We start from the raw sequence: 19,533 nt of genomic DNA on the forward strand, positions 1-19,533 counted from the left end.
GTGAAGATAATAACGGGCGACGTCACACATGCGCCTGACATTTCGATAAAAGCCCGGAAATGTGTCCTCGCTTTTCATCTTGACTCAGCCCTTGAATTTGAGTTTTATTACACCACCACATTGTCCTGGAGTCATCTACAGTGTAAGGGACTTTAAATAGTCATTTCTCCAAATGACGGTAAATATAATGTCTTACAATTAAAAACAAAAAAGAAGTCTCACAATTTACATTTACGATTGACTATTTTGACTGACGAAGATTAATTTAATTTAGTAATAGTATATACTATAATAATTTAACTTAGTAATTTAGTGGCAAGTGGCCTCCCTCCCATGTGTTACAATACTGTAAGATTTTAGTGGCTAGTGACCTCCCTCCCATGTGTTACAATACTGTAAGATTTTAAGAGTTTATTTTTAATTATTAATTTTTAATCTCCAAGTATTTACATTATTACATTGAATAAGCCTGTTGAGACTTTTGACAAAATATAAAGAAACAAAAGACAATAGCTTTTTATGAAGTCAAATATAACAAATATAGTCATTGAGATCTGCAAGAAATAGAAACTTCTATTTGTATATTGTAAAATAATTTTAAAAAACGTATCAAATGTCAAGCTTACACATGTAAGCATGTACACTTTGTGTGTGTGTTTTTTCTCCTCACACTTGTTGACTGTGAGTATTTGTTGCAGCCTCCCAAGAGATAGTTTGGTCGCTCATTTTCTTCCTTGGTTGCATCCATTGCTCACTTCAATTTATATAGATTGAGCACCGTGCAAGGGACAACTAAATTGAGCAGTGCTGACTGAAGGACGAGGCGGTGACGTCACTAAACTTCACAATTTTTATGGTAAGTGATCAATTTGTGTTCGAATCAATTTAGGTGGTGTTATGCCCTCAAAGGCCAAATGGTGCCTTGCGGTGCTCACTGGCCTGATCTGCAGATGCCCCCGCTGGCACTGAATAAGCCAGTGGCCACAATGTTGGTCCTGAGCTGCGTGTGCGCGGTGCCCCTGCACTGCCAGGTGGACCCCCGGCAGGTGGACCCCCTGACGGCGCCCCGCGCCGACCCGCAGTGCTGGGACTTGGCGTCGGCTCGACTCCTGGAGATGCGCTCGCCCAGGGTGGCCGACACGGTGGCTGGCTTCTGGGGACTCATGGAAGTGCTCCGGGCGTCGGACAATGCCAAGCACACGACCCTCTTCTGGGACCTGGCGAGGATCTTCTGGGAAATGTACTTGGACTGCGTCATGTCCAGGAGCCACGGCCTCGGACGAAGACACGTCACCAGGGTGCATTCCCTCACCACGGACAGTGAGTAGCAGAATAACAAAAGTAACAAAAAATTAAATAAAAGTAAAGAATTACTTTTATTTATTTTTAACAAATCAAAATCCTCAATTATTTTATGTGATTGTTTTTTATATTAAACAGACGCTCGTTGCATTTTGCTTTTGTCGACCTTTTGCGGTCCATACTTTAAGCTATTATAATGATACATTTATTGTAAGTAAAATGGTACACATTACATCAATATGATTGTTTTATTACATAGTTAATTATAAGCGTTTTTTTAAATAAGTTTTTCACTGAATTAAATGCTTGAATGTCCAATAATTTGCCATGGTAACACTTTTCAAAGTAATACTACAAGTCAGTTGTTTAATGATTACCTCTCTGAAGGTATAATTATTATTAAACATTTTCATAATTGATCTCGATGTCTCCTATGAGACAATATAGACAATATAAGACAATACTTTCACACAACACCTTTCACCTTTACGTACAAAAAACACAAAATATGTTTGCAAATTTTAACATGTGTTAAAATACTATATGCAAACGTCTTGTATTTTTAGAGCATGTGAAACTCAAATTCAGTCTCATCGTCAAACTATGACTGCATCTCCGCTTTTTTTTGTCACACGATCCCTTTTCTCAGCTTTAATGTTTGACTGCACTTACCTTTTTGCATCCGTGTGTGTGTGCGCGTGTGTGTGTGCGCGTGCATCTCCAGAGTCGTTCAAGTTCAACAGCTCCGGGGCAAACTGGAGGATGGGGCTCAGCGTCCGAGTGAGACACAAAGGTCACATCAAAACCATAAAGCGCAAAACTACTTGAAATATGCACCAATAAAACACCATGACACTTACTGGATAAAGCATGTTGCTTATTTGCTATCTTTGCCTTTTTTTTGTCTTGACATTGAGACTTAACATACATATAAACATAAATGCATACAAACACACATACAAACATGCATAGTATATACATGCTTGCATGGATGCAAAAAAAAAGAAAAAGAAAGATAAAGCAAAAGGTTATGAGGAAGCCATATCAGAATCATACCCAAAAAGTAGACTAATAATAATTTTGGAAAAATTATTTCATGTCAGAATCTATGTTCAAATCCACAGCATCGTGTTTTAGAGACATTCAGAAGAAGAATATATATATATGAATATATAAATTCGTATGAAGTCATAATTAAGCATGACTCAAGTGTCGTTACGTGGACGACGAAGTGTTGCTGACAGTGACGTCATTTAGTAGTGGGCTGCATGGAACGTTCTGTATTGTAAAGACATTTTGCCAGGTTATCAAAGCTGTTGTTGTATATAATTGAGTCAAAATTCCGTTTTGCTTCCTATTTTCGTACTTAATTAAATTTCATTCTATTTTATTTATTTATTAATTTTTATTCTTACGTTTTGGACTAGGATTGGTGCTTCCTATTTTTAGCATTCTTTTTCTGTTCAATTTGATTTTTGAGTTGTGTGTATAATTACATTTTTTTTTCGAACCGATGCCCAAAACGCGCTGTGAAATGCAAGAACTGTTTACTACTTATACTATAGCTTGCCAACAGGGAGCGATAACAAACAGCATGCAGACAGTTAAGTCACTTCCCGTGACCTCACGAACCCGGATGTTGTTACCATACGGCGGCGGCTACCTGCAGGCTAGTCGTCACACTGCCAACCACAATGAAATAAACATAATCCATGCTCATAATAATTTACGGAATCACCAGCTAACAACTCGTCAAAACGATACAAGAGCCAACGTCATGTCTCAGGAAATTCACCAAGCAGAACCCATGTCCATCGACTCAAGGTTAGTCGCCCCCGCCACTAATACTTTGTCAATATATTGATTGATGTGTTGAGATAAAGAAATAATAAAGATAGATAAATAAAGAATTCTGAGAATAAAGTCGGAATTCTGACTTTAAAGTCAGAATTCTGAGAATAAAGTCAGAATTCTGAGAATAAAGTCAGAATTCCGACTTTAAAGTCAGAATTTTGAGAATAAAGTCAGAATTCTGAGTTTAAAGTCAGAAATTGGGAATTCTGACTTTATTCTCAGAATTCTGACTTTAAAGGGGGAATTCTGACTTTAAAGTCAGAATTCTGAGAATAAAGTCAGAATTCCCACTTCAAAGTCAGAATTCTGAGAAAAAAGTCAGAATCCTGTGACCCCTCGTTTTTTTTTCTTCACTGGCCCTTGAAAGATTGCCCAGCAGGGATAAATTAAAGTTTTCAGAATCTCAAAATGCGACTTTAGCATTTAAGAGGTACATTATTCTTAAAATGTAACATTTGGATTTAATATTGGCGTTAAACCAACAAATAGTCTGCAAAGGAAAATTAAAATCCCATGTGCCGGTGATGACATTTCAAATCTGTGTGACTTTACACAGGCCAAATAAAGATGCAGTCCCAAAGGCCAACGCCGCTGGCAAGACCCCAATTCAGATTCTTCATGAGTACGGCGCCAAGCATGACAAAGTCCCTGTCTACATGCTGGAGAAAGCCGAAGGCCAGGCCCACCAGCCCAGCTTTGCGTTCAGCGTAACCGTCGGAGATGTCTACTGCACAGGTCGATGTTTGTGTATGCTTGATTTATTTTAGACAGATAACCATTGTATTTGACGGTGGTATCTTCTGATCTTATGTCTTCCAGGTAAAGGTCCCAGTAAAAAGACAGCCAAACACATGGCTGCTGAGCATGCGCTGCGTATCCTAGAGATTGACATGACAGCCTTGTGAGTACACCCGATATGCTGCTCAAGTCATTCATACACAAACAAAGGTGTTTACGTTAATGTCTTTCCTGCAGGAACCTACAAGTGAAATCCGAGAGTAACGGTGTTGGAGCAGAATTATGCGGACACCCCAACTCAGTGGGCACACTGCAGGTAATAAGTCATTCTGTTCATTATCCACATTTCACTGTTTTAAACTTTGTGTTTTTTTTGTTTTTTTTAAATAGTTTTTTAAAATGTGTGTTTGCATTAAGCTAATCATTCTTTCCTAGGGCAAAGGCAATGGTGACATGTACTTATTCCTTCCCGATAGGAGCTGGCCTTGCAGAGAGGTTGGCGTCTTCCTGAGTACACGTTGCTATCAGAGACCGGTCCGACGCATGACCGAAAATTCACCATCAGCTGTGCAATAGAGTCCCTGTCAGAGACGGGTAGGTGCGCGTCGTTCATGGGAAATCACGCCGCATGGCTGTTTGTCTTAATTGTCATTCGTCATTGCTCGTATTTTGACTGAGCAGCTACTGCATGCTCCAAAAAAGCGGCAAAGAAGGCAGCTGCCGAGAAGATGGTGGCTAAGCTTCAGAGTCTGTCAGGATCTTCTCTAATCACATGGGTGGGTCACGTGTCTAACGTAACGCTGACTGTAGCCACCCATGACAATTTTTTACTTAATTGCCTCACAGACACCAAAGCCCAGGGTGCGATTCGACAATCTGAAGGGCTCGTCGGCCGAGAAGATTTCCTCCCTGAGGAGGAACCCGCTGAGTATTCCCTACACGGATTACGTTGAGCTGATGACCGAGCTGTCCAAAGAGCAAAACTTTGACGTCTCCTATTTAGACATCGGTAAGTGCTTAGAATTTCTATTCTTTCCAAGTGTATGATGCCTCCAAACAAACTGTTAGAAAGAAATCAGACTTGAATTTTTGCAATAGTAAACTTAAAAGTCTTGCACTACAGCCAAGATTTTTCGGATATTGTCCCGGTAATAGTTTTTATCCTGCATCATTTTAAATCCATTGAGTAGAAACAAGAAAGGTACCAACCTGCTAGTTTCCATGGTAACTGAGCTGCCTGATGCAGCCCTAAGCGACGTTCTAAGGACCTGTGCCTGTGTTTTGCAGATGAGTTGACAGCTAACGGTCAGTACCAGTGCCTGGTGGAGCTGTCCACCTCCCCCGTCACCATTTACCACGGCACGGGCATTTCTCGCATTAATGCGCACAACGCCGCCGCCCACAGCGCACTTCAGTATATCAAGATCATGGCCTCCACCAACTAATCCCCACAAACTGGACTGAAAGTTACATATTTAACACGGACAAATCGTAACTAAAACACTTTTTATCGTGGCCAAAAACACCCTGTAGAGAACAAAATTATTGGAAATAAATATACAAATGCTTAAAATAGACAATGCTCGACAATGCTAATTATGCACCCTATGACCCTTTGTGGGACTGTCGCCCTTTCTAACATGGCCGCCGTATTGGGACATCTCTTACCCAGCTGTAGTACTAGAAATGTTGATTGCACTAAAACTTCAGTTGAAGAAAAAAACAAAAAATAGCAGCAATATGTTCAGAGTGACAAAATGTACACACAACGCACTTACCCATTTCCACTCCAACCATGTGTCAAGTCAGAAAATAAAATAACGGAAACAAGCTGGTTCCTTTTCAGTAATTCTCAAGTCAGTATGAGATCGTTGTGTTGTTGTTCTGACACACGCACACAGAGTGAGTAAACCACGCACGGAAGGTCCGGTTTTATTAGTCCAAGCGCTATGTAGCAGCAGTGTACAGTGTTGATGAAAAGATATGTACTTTAGTTTCAATTGCACTTTTGAAAGAAGGTACCATCAGGGAACCGAGCGGACGCGGTGCGGTCCACGACAAAAACAGAACCTTTCTGTAAGGCATCTGCAACAATCATTGGCAGGCTACACATGCAGGTAGAACATAGATGGAGGGCTGTTTTTTTTTTTTTTTTTTATAAATAAAAACATCTTGTTTGTCCATTCTATTTTCCCCTTGTGCTGCAGTGTCACTCAAACACACACACCACCACATGGAGTCCTCACACCATTGGCCAGCAACCAGTCCAGGGTGTAGCCCACCTCTCGCCCGAAGTCAGCTGGGGTAGACTCTAGCTCCCTTGTGACCCCAATAAGGACAAACGCTACAGAGAGTGGATAGATGGACGGCCCCTATTTTCAGGGTTCCAGATATGCTGTATTTACAGTTGCTTCAGTTGGCGTGTTGTTGGATGGTAGCATAGCAAAGAGCTTCGTTTACATCAACTGTCAAAGATATTTGGCAAGAACACAAGTTGTTCCTTTGGCTTAATCATCAGATGCAGATTGGTGCGAATGGTACAACTTCTCACCAGCAGTGTGTGTGTGTGTGTGTGTGGTCATTCTTAAATGCATTAAGGCACAGCAAGTGAAACCAAATACTTGTTGTGGGGAGAAAGTGGATATATGATAAGCAATAATTGTCTTTGTTTTGTTTGTCAGCAAAAGTGTTGAAACAAATTGCCCAATGTTGTGGCTCTCTCAGTTTTAGAGGCTAGTTACTATTAAGGTAGCAGAAGCAGTATTTTCCTTAAATGAGCAATAGGTGGCGCTGCTGTTTCGGGGTTGACCAAGTAGCTGCCTGAATGTGATGTTTTCTACTCAATATATTGACCCGAAGTTTTTTTCAGTCAATGAATGAATGAGACTGTTTGCCAGGACCTCTCTCTCGGATCTGACGTCAAAGCAATTTGGATTGGGGTGCTCCAGATTTAGCCACAGTTGATAAGTGGTTAGTAATAGAAAATGTGTGTGACGCGTGTGGGGGTGGGCTCAGCTGAACATATTCACATGTCAATAGTTCCTCAGCTGTGTGGTTTGACAACTTGTTCCCCGGCACAAACCGTATTAAAAGGCAAAAAATAAATAAAATCTGCCGAGATATTTTATAAAAATATCTATTTTTCTACAACATTAACGATGTAATAAGTATGGCTGGAAGCCAGTGAAAGCTCTCTAAGCATGCATGTGGTCGTAGCTAAGTATGGGCGTCCGCGTTTAAGGCCGACTTGGGAGTCGTTAGAGAAGCTGAGTAAAATTCGACATAACCTTTGGAAGGACGGTGAAGGTGACCGTGAGGTTTCCTTCAATGGGGGGGGGGGGGTTGTCGCTCGCGTCCAAGTGCTTGTTTTAATGAGTCTCCTCACATCTTAAGTGTGCAGTCAGACGCTGAATGTGGAGAGCGGAGCAAAGGGCCGTGTGTTACCACAGGCTCACTGTGGGCTCCATGTTGATGAAACCAGGGTTCTTGCGCAGCTCCCAGTATAAGTTGTTGGAGACCCATCGTTCCCTGTGATTAGCGTCAACCACTTTCCTGCAACAAAACACAGATGTAAAATGTGACTAAAAAGTCAGTGTTGTAGGAGTAGTTCCCACTTCAACATCGGAGCTCCTAAAAAAAAATACATGAGAAGCAAACACGATTATGGTGAGTCAAAGAGAAGCTAAGAATAGTTGAGAGTGTGACGCACAAATCAACTGCCTCTTTACATTTTGTTGTGGACTTCCGTCTTTCCTTTTTTTTTTATATCCCAATTTCACTTTGTCATTAACTCCCACGTCATTGTGACGCACAAGCTAAAGGTTGAAAGGGCTGAATTGTCATGCAAATGAATGGGAAGCAACAGGCGAGGTTTGACATTGAGTGCACTTGTCTTACTTGAAGAAGCGGGGCTCCTGTTTGATATTATTATCTTCATTCCACTTCCTCCTGGTCCTCTGCAGGTTTTCAATTCGCTGCTTCTCGGAAGAGGCCAGCTCCAAGTTCCCCTCTTCTAAGTGCCTGGTATATATATACGGCAGAGTGCACCTTGAGTTACTAAAGTTGCTATCCACCCTGTGGAATTTGTGGTTGACGGCGCTCCCCGTGACCTTTGATCGGGTCTGAAGCGTGCGTCCGTTCGCGGCAGGACGTCTTTAAGATCGGGACAAAGTTCGTTGAGTTCAGTGGCAAACCTGGTGAAGCCGTAGTATAGCTCGTAGTCTGTGGGCATGGAGCCTAGCGAGAAAAGATCCAAGATTAGAGAGGATTTTCCCCCATTTTTGTAAAATATCAGGCTACCAACCTGGCCTCCAGATACATTTGGCAGAAGGTGGGACGCCACAGTAAACCCCCTCGTGCCATTTTCCAAAAAGCCTATGGATGACTTTCCCTTCCTGATCCATCACAAATCCTTGGATCTCATTAACATTAGAACTCCAGTAGTTCCCCTAAAAAAAAGAAAGAATGGCCCACTATCACCACATGGAGCTCGCAACTCCGAGGTGATAAAGTAAAGCAGTCAAACCTTGACGAAAGTGAGTTTGCAGAGGCAAGCGCTGCTTTTTGTGTTCCTGATGGTGATCTCGCCGTAGTGTTCGATCCACCGACGCCCGCTGAGGATGTTGTGGACGCACGTGGTGACTTTGTTCCATTCGTAGTGATCTCCAAACCTGAACACATCAACCGCAAACAATGTAGACATGTAGTGGGCAAGGAAGCAAAATGTTTGATATTGTTTTTTACGGCCAATTTCATGATCCAATAACTCGCGTTCACTTAACGAGACCACTAATTGACTTTGTCTAAATACACTTGATTGTTGTTAAAAACAATGGAGGGTACCTGGGAATCATAAGGCTCACTGTCCCAATTGGCAAGATCTCCATTGATTTCCCCCAGAATTTGTTTTTCCATCTCACATCTGACAAACAAAATCATAACGTCACATTTATTGATGTTGAAATAATTTATTGCATCCATCTAGAATCCCGCCACTAAGCCTACCTTGCCAGAAGGTGAAATTCTTGGACTCGCAGTGGCAGGCGGAGATGGGAGGGTGGTGGCTTACCTTGACACAACCACACAATTACTACTTTTACCCAACGACATTGCGTGAGCACAACTGTACCTGTTCTGAGAAAAAACAGAAGCCCTTGTCCTCTCTTATACATTCGTACGTCTCTCCGAGGAGTGGGTTGAATGGCTTACTTCCTGCTCGGTAGTAAGTGGATGAGTAGCCTGAGACAGCGAAGGCGGCGACCAGAACCTAGCAAAACAACATCACCGCTAACATCAACCGGAATTAACCATAATAATTGTTTTATTTTTTAATCTTTACCATGCGTTCAAAGGGATCCACCGTCTCAGCAGCCTTGTCCAGCAACTCGCTGTACTCCATCTCTTCACACATGCGCTGCAGCGTATTGAGAGGCTCGTTGAGCTCCACGGGCATGGAGACTTTGGATAGGTCCTTGCCGATGTTGTTTCGCAAGATGTTCCACAAATTGATGTTACCCGTGTCGGGGCTGGGCGCCGGTAGACAGCTGCGCCGTCCGTTACGGAAGGCACAGCCGGCAAAGTCTCCGTTAGCCACTGCGGAAAGAAAGCACTTTTTTAAAAATGATACTTACAGGTTTCAGGATCTAAGAACGCGTGTAGATTTTTCATGAATCATAAATGAAGGAAATAGATCCCGTCTTTGGACCTACTTTGTCTGGAAACGTTGTCGGTCACGCTGGCGTTGTCCTCTGAGATGTTATCGCTCACGTCGCTGACGTATGACTCATCGTCTGAACCCTGTTCAGGGAGGGGAAGATTTAGGAGAGTCCGACAAACTGGAGACAGCTTTGGCTACGCATCTGTATTAGCAGTCTCCTGGTGTTTTGGGTCTGAATGGGCCTGCCTTCGTGTTACGCTGTGATAAAAATCCCCTGGGAGTGATCCTTCACATGGCTCAATGCATGCCAGGAGAGCAACTCTCTTTAACAGCCCCTCCGAGGCTACAAGGGGAGTTAGCAGGCAGAGATGAAGCTTCCAAGCGGCCAAATTGTTCTTTTAAACAGAGCTGGAAGCTTTGTTCTAATTAAATATCAAGAAATAAAAGAGCAAACTGAAGCCAAATGAGGGATGAGGCCTCTGGCCCAATTAACAAGAGCCCTTCTAAGTGCCTGACTCTGATTGAGTTGCTCTCATTAGTTGCTAGTTAACCCACGATGCTCCTCGCAGTGCACCTCCAAATTACCTCGTTCTCTGACGAGCTGGCCGATAGGAGCACTTCCTGGGCGTCAAAAAACTCAGAAACAGACTCCGACATGGAGAGCCGGCTCTCATTAGAGGCCTGCTGAGTCAGCGGGATTCCCATCTGCTCTACTACCTGCCGGCAAACACATGCAAAACACGTTAGAGGCACAAGTGTATTATGTATGAAATGGTCCATCCATTTCTAATGAGTCATTTCCCCCATCACATTTATGTCAGCATGCACACCAAATTACGAGCCGTTAAAACGTAACTGCGAGCCTCCGCCGAAGAAACCATCAATCTGTAAGGTCATCGATCAATAACGCAGGAAATCAATAATACAACTACCTGGCCGCCCTGTTGTTTTATCAATATGGCCGCCTTCAATTAGCACTGTCAGCGCCATAATGAACACAGTCACCAACCTCATCAGGAGTGGAAATGATATTCACGCTGACGACTTGCTCCGACAGGACAGACTCTGAGTGGATGCGGTTCAACCGGGTTCGTAGTTCTGCGTTTTGGGTCATGGCCTTGGGCGAACATGGAATAATTTGGGGCAAAATTAATCAACCAAAATAGATTTGTTATTGCCGTACAATTGTGCTCATAGGTTTGTGCTCAGAGGTTGGGATAGTGTATTTTTTTTATTCCTATTTATGTGGAGCTGCGAGAGCAGCAAATATTTCACTGCTTCAAATGAAAACACAATTTAAAAGCAAGAACCATATTGATTTGTGACCAAATTTGAATCTATAGTGATGTACGGCTATCATTTCCCCCCATATGGCTTTTGTCGAGAAGCTTTTTGGGCAATGTCGTCACATCAGCTTTTAGCTCTGGACAGAGCAGAACAGTTTTACTGTTGTGATGGAAACAGTCAGTGAGAAGCAGTCCAATCACAGTAAGTCAGTGGTGCAGAGAAGACAGCCCAAGGAGCAGCGTTAATGAAGTCCACGGCACATTTCTTTTTCTCTCCAATTAGCAAGGATATATAAATATCAGCTTGTTGTACAATATTATATAAATTTGTAGCGGCGGTAGGTATCGATATAGTTATTTAATCTCTTGTCAGCATTTTCTTCTTGGCTGATGTGTTTGAGGTGGAGGACGGGCTCGTTACCTGTGACAGAGACTTCCTGAGGGAGTGGATCTGGGTCGATGGGTCGGACTGGTCTTGGTCCGACAGAATCTGCTTGATCTTTTCTTTTTCTATGGCTACCGTGTTGAAGGCCGACTTGAGCAGAGTGTGGACTGTGCACAGACACAATGACGCAATCACCACGATGATCATTCGTGCGGCATAATTATTTTCTTTTTTGCATCAGCTGCTTTGACTCGGTGCACAAATGCGATGTACCGTTCGCAACGAGACGCCAAATTGCCTTGTGAGCGTGCAGAGGGTTGACAGAGAGGGATCCCTTCGCGCACTATCTTATATAATAGAACGATGCCCCCGAGCTAACGCTAGCAGTCAACTGCAGCTGCACGGCCATCTCACATGTGACGCGCTTCACTGTCCGCTGCTTGTCTATATAACAACCCACATATGGTTTTGAAGGCACCTTCCATTGTTACAGATATAGACCTGTTTCTTCCTGATTTATTAAGTAGGCTGTATCCACATTGTGACGAAAATAATTTAAGACTCTCTACAGTCAGACTTGTTTATACCTTTTTGGGCAATGGTGCAGAATTCCTCTTGTAGTTTAATGTAGTCGCAGGTGGACTCAACGCTGTCTGTCAGCCGGGAAGCGGGAGCTTGGAAGTCCCCCAGCTCGGCGCAGAGGTTAGGGTTGGATGAGTGGAGGCGGACAGGCGACATGCTGGATGACAGCGGGACCTAAACAGAGATGATGCGGGCTTGATCAAACGAGAAGCGCAATCATGTTGAAAGCTAGCGTTGTCTAACCCTGGAAAATCAAGCATGCACTAGTCAAAATGCTTTTATGATCTTATCTGTTCCCGAGTCAAATATTTATCAAATGAGTCTTGAGGTGTGTTGTATAAAGTGTATAAAAGCTGACTTTTTGGGGGGGGACATGCGCAATGTGCTAAGCAGGGGGGTGTCAAATAAAAAGTCAAAATAAAAGCCAAATGGGCCAACAGAAAACAAGAATGACTAAGACCGATGCAAATTTGAAAAAGTCAGTGTTATTTCAAATTCAAGAAATTCACAAAGTCAGGCCTCTTGTGTTTGTGATGCAAAGCAAAAGAAAAATCACACAGTGGTACCTGAAGCTGGAACTTAGCATCTTTGCCGACACTTTTTGTCCTCCATCTTCTGTTCATGCGCTTTTCTTTCTTTGACAATTCTACGCAAGCGGTCTAAGTGGCAAATATGGATCACAGTATGCAATAAAACGGTTAATAAGACAACATAACTTGACCAAGTTAGAAATCAGACAACATTCCAAAAAATGAGTTGCAAAACAAAATATCTGAGGCGAGGAGTGGCGCTGAGCAGTTGATGGTGGAGATAAACAAAGCAATGAAAGAGGCCTCTGAGCTCCTCTAACCACATTGGACAGGGTATCCAAAAAGTCTATGTGTGCGTGTGTGTGTTCAACCTGCATATCTGCAAAGTTAGGTGCCGACTGAGTCCTTTGTAGAATCTCCAAACTCTTCAAGAGTCCACTCAACTCAGTCAGGTTGGACTGGCATCGAGCAAGATCTGAAATGATGTCATTATTGATAGACGCTGATTATGCTAATGCTGATTATGTCTTGGGGAGATAATAGCTAGCAAGGAGGATAATTCCGGGACACGTGTATGGAGCACAGCACCTTCTGCACATTTGTCCATCTCCTCGGATTCTTGCAGCCAGGCGGCCACCTTGCTCTGACCGTTGCTGTAGGAGATGGGCAAGCTGCTGTGGGTGGTCGCTGATGTTTGCCATGGCGACCCGCTGCCTTTCGCATGCTTTCAAGAGATACCAGGGAAAACTGTAACCCAACTTTTTTTTTTTTTTTTTTAAAGAATATAACTGAAGGAAAGCCGCAAACGGGCATTTTCATTGATAAAAGAAGCAAGTCACAAGATGTCTAGACTCCAGAAAGAAAAATGATTCCTTTATCCTAATGCTCAGATTCATTCTGCCTGTCAAGTAGCCATTAGAGCAATTGACACAAATCGAGCACGCATACGCGGCCATTAGTCAGTGAATTGATCACAGCGCGGATGACCTTTTAACAATTTACGAGGAAGACTTTCTGCCAGCCGTTCACTCTATTTGGTGTCACAAGCGCTAATAGTACCTTGGCGTCATGTCCGACGCTCGAAGCCGCTTGCGGGGACTCTGCGACGGCAGACGAAGGGAACATCCGCATGGAGGCGTCCCGAGGAGATCGTACGATCTCGTTCTGTCGGTAAAGGCGGTGATGTCGTAGCTTGGACACCCAGACGTCGAAGATGTCTTGGGATTTCACCTAAGACGATGGATGAGTCAATAGCAAAAATGACGATATTGTCTCTTGGCGTTTACCTTGAGGTGATAGATATGCTCCTCGGTGTCCAAGTCGATACGGCGAGCCTTCTTTTTGATGGACATCACAGAGAGGCCGACGTCGATGCTGCCATGCAGTTTGCCTTTCTGGATCTGAGACACAAATTGATTACATTTGGCACATTCAATAAAATGAGGTGTGATGTAAATAGGAAGATTTTTTTTTAGTCTTTGTTTACTTACATCAATAGGGGACTTGGAATACTTCAGCATACCATTGTCCAAAACAAAAAATCGCTGCAGAGGAAAAACAACAATGTCGTGTTAGTTTATCAAAAAAAACAATAGAGGCAACATTTGATGGTGAGGACTCTTGTTTTTGTCGCTGGTGTGGTGTCAAAGCACTTATTTGGGCTTATCGTAAAAGAAACTAGCTTGAATGAGAAAAAGCTGCCCCACCTTGTGCCAGCCTTTCAGAGGCCATTTCCGCTTCTTCAGCATAAAACCTTCGTGTTTATCTGGCCTCTGGACGTGGCTCTGACCGATTTTCAGCCCCTCGATGATTTCCCAGCTGTCTGCCTCCTAAAGTACGACAAAAGGAAGGCAATGTCAGAGCTGATCTGCTCGTTCCTCCGGGATTGAAAGAGAGATGGAGAAAACAGGATGACGCTCAAGCCCACAGTCTAATGGAGGAAACCCTTCATCGGTCTCTCTTGCGTAATGTTTGTGCTACCCCCATCACATCGCTCATGTGCTCTGAGTATTTCCCCTCCATTAGCTTCCTCCTGACTATGCTCTTCTTGCCTTTAGTGGGTCTGTAAATCAAAGTGACTTCTCTAGAGCAGATAGAAAGGCAAGGTCAGACAGGGACACTTCTAACCATCATCCTCCACAAAATCTTACTAAAGTCTCCATTTGTTGTCAGCGCAGACTGAAAATGAGACAACAGCTTGTTTAATCAAAAGAGCAGCTGAAGGGATCAGTTTTTGGTAATGAGGTCAATTATCTCCTGTGAGCGTTAGTGGCCTTGAGCTATTGGGGACGCGCAACTTCATTAGCAAAAAAGCACATCAGGATTCAAAGGAAACGGATGAGCCATCGTTTCAAGGCGCTATCTGGCCATAGCACACCGCTCGTGAGTTCCATTCCTCATGGAAGCTTGGTTGCAACAAGGTGACCCATCCAGAAAAGCCCCCAGAGAGGCGTAGGATGAGTAAAGGTCATGCGAGGAACGCATGAGTGGCCATACTAAGAAGGTCTCCCCGCTCTGTTACAGGTTGTTTCCATATCAGGCAAAGAAATATCTCCCTTACTTTGCTTCAGAAACTTTGACCCTGAAAGCATAAATGAATGAAGCCAATTTGATTTCCTCCACATGGCTCACATTTATTGATCCTACTGCAGAAAACTCAATGAGTGAGAGCATTGTAGCATTTTTTTTCTTCTTCATTGCCTGCAGTGAATCAAACAACGCTGAGCAAGGCTAAGGACTCCCCCTGGACATGTTCAACTAAATCAGCACTACAAATAAATATCATTGCAGCGTCCCACTTATTTGGCACATCTGCTTCTCCAGTGCACTTCTGCAGTTTTAGTGCCCTTTAGGAAGTACAATGAGGCCTTTATGCATGTCAAAGAGAGCAGTTATTGGTCATGGAAAAGGAAAAAAAAAAAGAGCCGGATGAAGAGAAGCTGTATTGTGGTTGCCTTGTTGATTGGTTGAATGTTGCCGCCTCGTTTGAGTCTTAAGATAGGAGCAAGTTTCTGCTGCTGACTGCAGTTAATGCCTCCCCTGGTTGTGCTTTGCAGAGAGAATGAACAGCAGCTGTCAGCAGATGTGGAAGGTGTCAAATATTGATCTGAAAACAAGCCCTGGATCTCATTTAGGTTTCCTATCAAGAAAAATGTCCAGGGGATCATTTTTCAACTCGTCTCTTTCTCTAGTTGAATCAGCCATGTTGGGATGACATGTTTAACATCCTGTCTTGACTTTTTCGTCAAAGACGATTGTCATATTTTCAACTCCCATCAAAGCGACTTCCTTTTTCTCTCTGAGCACTCGGAGGAGAACACGAGCTCCCACGCAGCATACCACAGCGTGCCGCATGACCACCAAGCCTGCACCAGTCCCACATCAAATATTTAGAACTCAGAGCCGATGGGAAAGTGGTGATCTCATAGTTTCTGCTTTCATTCTTATTCCAAACTGAGTCCGTCAAAAGAGTCGATCTGTTTTGATTGGTTGAGAATTGTGATCGTGCCCATTCTATAATGAATTGACTTTTTTTAATATAAAGGTGTCGTAGCGCACCTGCCGACTGTCACGTTGGGATGAGGATGAGGACGACGCGCTCTTGTGTACCGGCGTGGAGGTTTTGTTGACCATCCCGGGGTTCTTCTCCTCAGAGCTCATGGCGCGGCCGTGCGCGCCTCGCTGCGATTGGGACATGGTAGATCTGCAGATTAGCCACTTACTTGATGCTCGGTTGTCATCTGAAACACAAAAGTCGACAAGTTACTAACTATGCGCGGTTGTTTTGCACATTTGTGTTGCGGATTGACGGATGGAAACCTCCAAATCCCGCTGGCCTAATTTTTTGCAGAACCTCCTCATGACTACGATAAGCAACCCGGATTGGATGGATGTTCTCTGACTAATGTGCTTGGCAGTGAGTCAAAGATTATCTTGAGACCGATCACTCTGACCACCACAGACAGACACATCAGATGATCAATTCATGTCCTGACTAATCAGATCAGATCAAGCTCGCCTAAATCTGTATTTGTATAAAGACGGATACAAAAAAAGGATCAATCAAAACTGTCAGAGTGAATCAGATTTTAGAAAATTGAAATGTCATATCTGTCATTTGCTTGAAAGGACGTTATCACAGCCCACCGTGTGGTAACAAACCAGTGAGTCGTGTCTACAAAACACGCGGTGGTTTTAAAGCCGTGATATCTGTCGAGCTTCAAGAGAAACTTCAGCCCACTGAGCAGCTTCTGGAGACCTCAGCGTTGCGCACTCAGCTGTGCACTACCCTCACACATGATAATGTATTATTCAACTCTTTAACATTGTCACTCTGCCTTCTCTGTCTTAAGCCAAGTAAGATCTCAGCTTGGGCAAAACAGGGTTCTAACACACATACGGTGATGCTAAGAACCGTAGCGGTTTAATAGACTTGTTGACTTTTGATTGAGATCTGTTTTCATGAGGAATTCATAAAATCACACCACAAACGACTGTTACTGCTGTTTTAACACCGGGAGTGGGAATATTTCTTCTCAAAAACGAAGATAGTTGCCATGTGAGCGAGTCTCGGTTCAGGACTTGAGCTTAATCTTCTAAATCCAGTCGCTGTGATTATGGCGCTGTGTGAGCACAGCGACAAAGCAAAGCGAGCGAGCGTCACGTCACCATAGCTGCGGCCGTGACAGTACCGAAGCACAGGTGAGCGGGAATTTATTTATACTCGTGGTACATTGTGTTCTGATTTTATATTACACAGAAGATCAATTTGAGGTCAATGGAGTTGAATAATTCATTTCAGAGTTCACTTACGCGAAAAATCAACCCATCATGATGTGGCACATTTGATTGTTGCCTTCTGTTGTTGGTTAGATGAGTTGTTAAATGCATCAATATGTATTTGTCAATATTTCCAATATTTAGTTCAGCTCGGGGGTTTTATGAGTGCAATATTCCATTTGAGCATGTGCATGCTGCAGAAGGGAAATGTGTCATGTGGGTTGGAAATGAGCCAACCGCCACAGCCTCATTTCCCCTTGACCGTTTTTCAGTTAGCAGTTATTAGTACCGCCATGTCTAGGAAATGTTGACATCAGCAAGAAAACACCTTCTTTTTCACAGCTTGTTCAACCCAGTGGCTATTGTACACCCTACCATACATTTTGAATTTCTAACTTTTGCCAGAAAGGTTTCAGAGAAAAATAATAAATACTTGAGCAGGAGTACCATGTCGTAAATAGAGGCGGCCATTTTGCCACTTTTCTGTCGACTGAAAATGACATCAGAGCTACGACCAATCACAGACTCTGTTCTCTAAGTTTGGTAACGTTTGCCAGCTGAGCCGTGATTGGTTGCTACCTGAGTGACTGTGATGTCATTTTCAGTTGACAGCAAAAGGCAAAATGGTGATGGATAAAAACGAGTGGATTTTGTCGCTTAACTAGGTTAGAAAGCAGCAGAGCAGCATAACAACAATCTGCTCTCCGGAATAATCTTGGAACAAGATAAAGCCCTCAGGGTCTTCTGCTGGAAAAAATGCAATATCCTTATCCACTATCCAATCTTTAGTGGAGGTTGACGAAAAGCCCAAATTCCTAACCCAGCCAATCTCCCCGTTACAATATTAAACACAAACAGACTTGACCTGCGAGGACAACCGAATTCTCAACTTTACTGCTTTAAGATGCACATGGCTCAACAGAGTAGCCAGCCAGTCGGTTTCACGCGACATTAGGAGGCAGAGGGCGAGAGCTACGTCTCTTTCAAGAGACACTCATCTTTTTCCTAACAACAGCAACTGGACAGAGCCAGTTTACCCTGTGCTGCATTCATTACATCATCTAGGAAGAGCTTTTTTACTCTGCAATGCTTTCTGGCCAGTTGTTTTACAGAAAAATAGACTGGGAATAAGAAGGTTAAGCGGAAGAAATGTATTGACGACACTACGTGAATATGACAAAGTGAGGCCAAGGATGAAGACTATTACAGATGAGTCATAGCGCTGTTCTAAAAGCAGTCCGGGTTTTGTTTTTGTTTTATAGTGATGAATAAACAGTGTTGCGGAGGGATTATTCAAATGGGGTTCATAAAGAGCACTTTTGGAGTAAACAAAGACGCGATTCAGTTATGAATATGCAATAACGGAATTTGTCTTACATAGTTTAAGATAACAAGGGGGAATGTAAATGAAAGCGGGACAAGGACACCTTCATCATGGAGTTTTTTTTAGGATGGTCAAAGAAATTAAACTGCAGCTCATTACAAGAGAAATATGCTACAGAAAAAAATATTTCCAGTTATCTTTGCTCATTAATTCATATGACTTGATGTCATTTTAAACAACTGCAAGGTCACTAGCCGACCTTGGCTCAGAAAAACTGGCAGATAATGTGGAGCAATCCCCTAAAGTGATAGAAGTTGGATAACTTTCTCTATGGGCGAGCCGCCAGCCTCCCTAACATGGATGGAATATTAAGAATATAAATCGTGCTTTATGTATAAGGCGTGAAACAAAACGAAACAAAAAAAGTTAAGTACTTCTGATTAGGTTTGATTTAAAAAGGTGAGTAGGTTGCATCACTGATGTCACGCAGAGTCGTTTGTCACGATGCTTAATTGCTCCTCAGTGGCACCCCTATTTTAAGGCCTCACGAAAAGCAAATGTGTAAACGAGCAAGTGAGCAAACAGTAAAAGCCATTTCATTTTTACGACACACTTTGCAGATGCTAGTAAAGTCAGCTAGGTGGTGGTCACGTCTGGATGGTCCTCAGTGATTCACTCCGGATGCAAATACAAAAAAGATGCTCGGGTCTTGCCGGCTGGGATGATGAACAACGAAGTACACTTCATATCAAAGCATTCGTATGGAAGCACTCTTGTCATGGTCGTGCTGACAGAGAGAACTGCTTAATTCCTTACCACAGATGCGGTGGTGTAATGACCATGTCTTGACAGTTCTTGGCGCAGGAAACAATCGAGCAGCTCCTCTGCCTGCTAAGCGACGGTCCACTTCCAAAAGGTAAGCCGTTTCAACGACAGTCCATATCAATTTCTCGCAGCAGGCATGTTTTTGCACGTAGGCCAGAACCCAGTCGGAAATCGGGGATGGTAAAAGTGCTGCGTTTGCCCGTTTCTTCGTATGCGAGTTGTGATGCTCGGCTCGGCTCGGCTCAGCCGCACTCTGCTAGCTCCTCCCTGCA

General features: G+C 43.3%; 3 protein-coding genes across 5 annotated transcripts; 2 read left to right on the top strand and 1 right to left on the bottom strand.

The window, feature by feature from the left end:
• Positions 1–910: 910 nt before the first annotated feature.
• On the top strand, positions 911–1,328 carry LOC133159405 (protein FAM237A-like). The gene has a single exon (XM_061286359.1). The coding sequence runs from the start codon at positions 915–917 to the stop codon at positions 1,326–1,328; it is 414 nt and encodes a 137-aa protein (XP_061142343.1). The 5' UTR covers positions 911–914.
• A 1,594-nt stretch (positions 1,329–2,922) lies between these two features.
• prkra (protein kinase, interferon-inducible double stranded RNA dependent activator) lies at positions 2,923–5,724 on the top strand. Its single transcript, XM_061287157.1, has 8 exons — positions 2,923–3,126; positions 3,713–3,891; positions 3,976–4,057; positions 4,132–4,210; positions 4,371–4,488; positions 4,576–4,670; positions 4,741–4,903; positions 5,182–5,724. The coding sequence occupies exons 1-8, from the start codon at positions 2,939–2,941 to the stop codon at positions 5,337–5,339; spliced, it is 1,062 nt and encodes a 353-aa protein (XP_061143141.1). The 5' UTR covers positions 2,923–2,938; the 3' UTR covers positions 5,340–5,724.
• Positions 5,725–5,810: 86 nt separating this feature from the next.
• On the bottom strand, positions 5,811–19,526 carry osbpl6 (oxysterol binding protein-like 6). 3 transcript variants are annotated; one of them, XM_061287155.1, is made up of 23 exons: positions 19,253–19,526; positions 15,943–16,073; positions 14,040–14,162; positions 13,824–13,877; positions 13,620–13,733; positions 13,393–13,563; positions 12,922–13,057; positions 12,705–12,808; positions 12,370–12,462; positions 11,809–11,977; positions 11,258–11,388; positions 10,560–10,667; positions 10,136–10,267; positions 9,603–9,690; positions 9,233–9,486; positions 9,023–9,160; positions 8,899–8,962; positions 8,737–8,815; positions 8,420–8,564; positions 8,198–8,342; positions 8,004–8,130; positions 7,792–7,914; positions 5,811–7,446 (listed from the first exon to the last, which is right to left on the bottom strand). In XM_061287155.1, the coding sequence occupies exons 2-23, from the start codon at positions 16,027–16,029 to the stop codon at positions 7,335–7,337; spliced, it is 2,697 nt and encodes an 898-aa protein (XP_061143139.1). In that variant the 5' UTR covers positions 16,030–16,073; positions 19,253–19,526; the 3' UTR covers positions 5,811–7,334. The 3 variants fall into 3 exon arrangements, with proteins under 3 accessions (XP_061143139.1, XP_061143138.1, XP_061143140.1); XM_061287154.1 differs by having other exon boundaries at positions 15,892–16,073; XM_061287156.1 differs by lacking the exon at positions 10,560–10,667 and having other exon boundaries at positions 15,892–16,073.
• Between the last annotated feature and the right edge of the window lie 7 nt (positions 19,527–19,533).

The sequence above is a fragment of the Syngnathus typhle genome, linkage group LG9 (assembly GCF_033458585.1).
Source record: "Syngnathus typhle isolate RoL2023-S1 ecotype Sweden linkage group LG9, RoL_Styp_1.0, whole genome shotgun sequence".
Taxonomy (NCBI): domain Eukaryota; kingdom Metazoa; phylum Chordata; class Actinopteri; order Syngnathiformes; family Syngnathidae; genus Syngnathus; species Syngnathus typhle.

Bases quoted from the DNA above. Each gene is read 5' to 3' on its own strand.
- LOC133159405 (XM_061286359.1), top strand. From the start codon at position 915: ATGGTGCCTTGCGGTGCTCACTGGCCTGATCTGCAGATGCCCCCGCTG.
- prkra (XM_061287157.1), top strand. From the start codon at position 2,939: ATGTTGTTACCATACGGCGGCGGCTACCTGCAGGCTAGTCGTCACACT. The intron at 4,211-4,370 runs GTAATAAGTCAT...CCTTCCCGATAG, and splicing joins ACTCAGTGGGCACACTGCAG to GAGCTGGCCTTGCAGAGAGG. The intron at 4,904-5,181 runs GTAAGTGCTTAG...TGTGTTTTGCAG, and splicing joins CGTCTCCTATTTAGACATCG to ATGAGTTGACAGCTAACGGT.
- osbpl6 (XM_061287154.1), bottom strand. From the start codon at position 16,029: ATGTCCCAATCGCAGCGAGGCGCGCACGGCCGCGCCATGAGCTCTGAG. The intron at 13,878-14,039 runs GTGGGGCAGCTT...TTTCCTCTGCAG, and splicing joins CTCTGAAAGGCTGGCACAAG to CGATTTTTTGTTTTGGACAA. The intron at 8,963-9,022 runs GTACAGTTGTGC...GGTTGTGTCAAG, and splicing joins TCTGTTTTTTCTCAGAACAG to GTAAGCCACCACCCTCCCAT.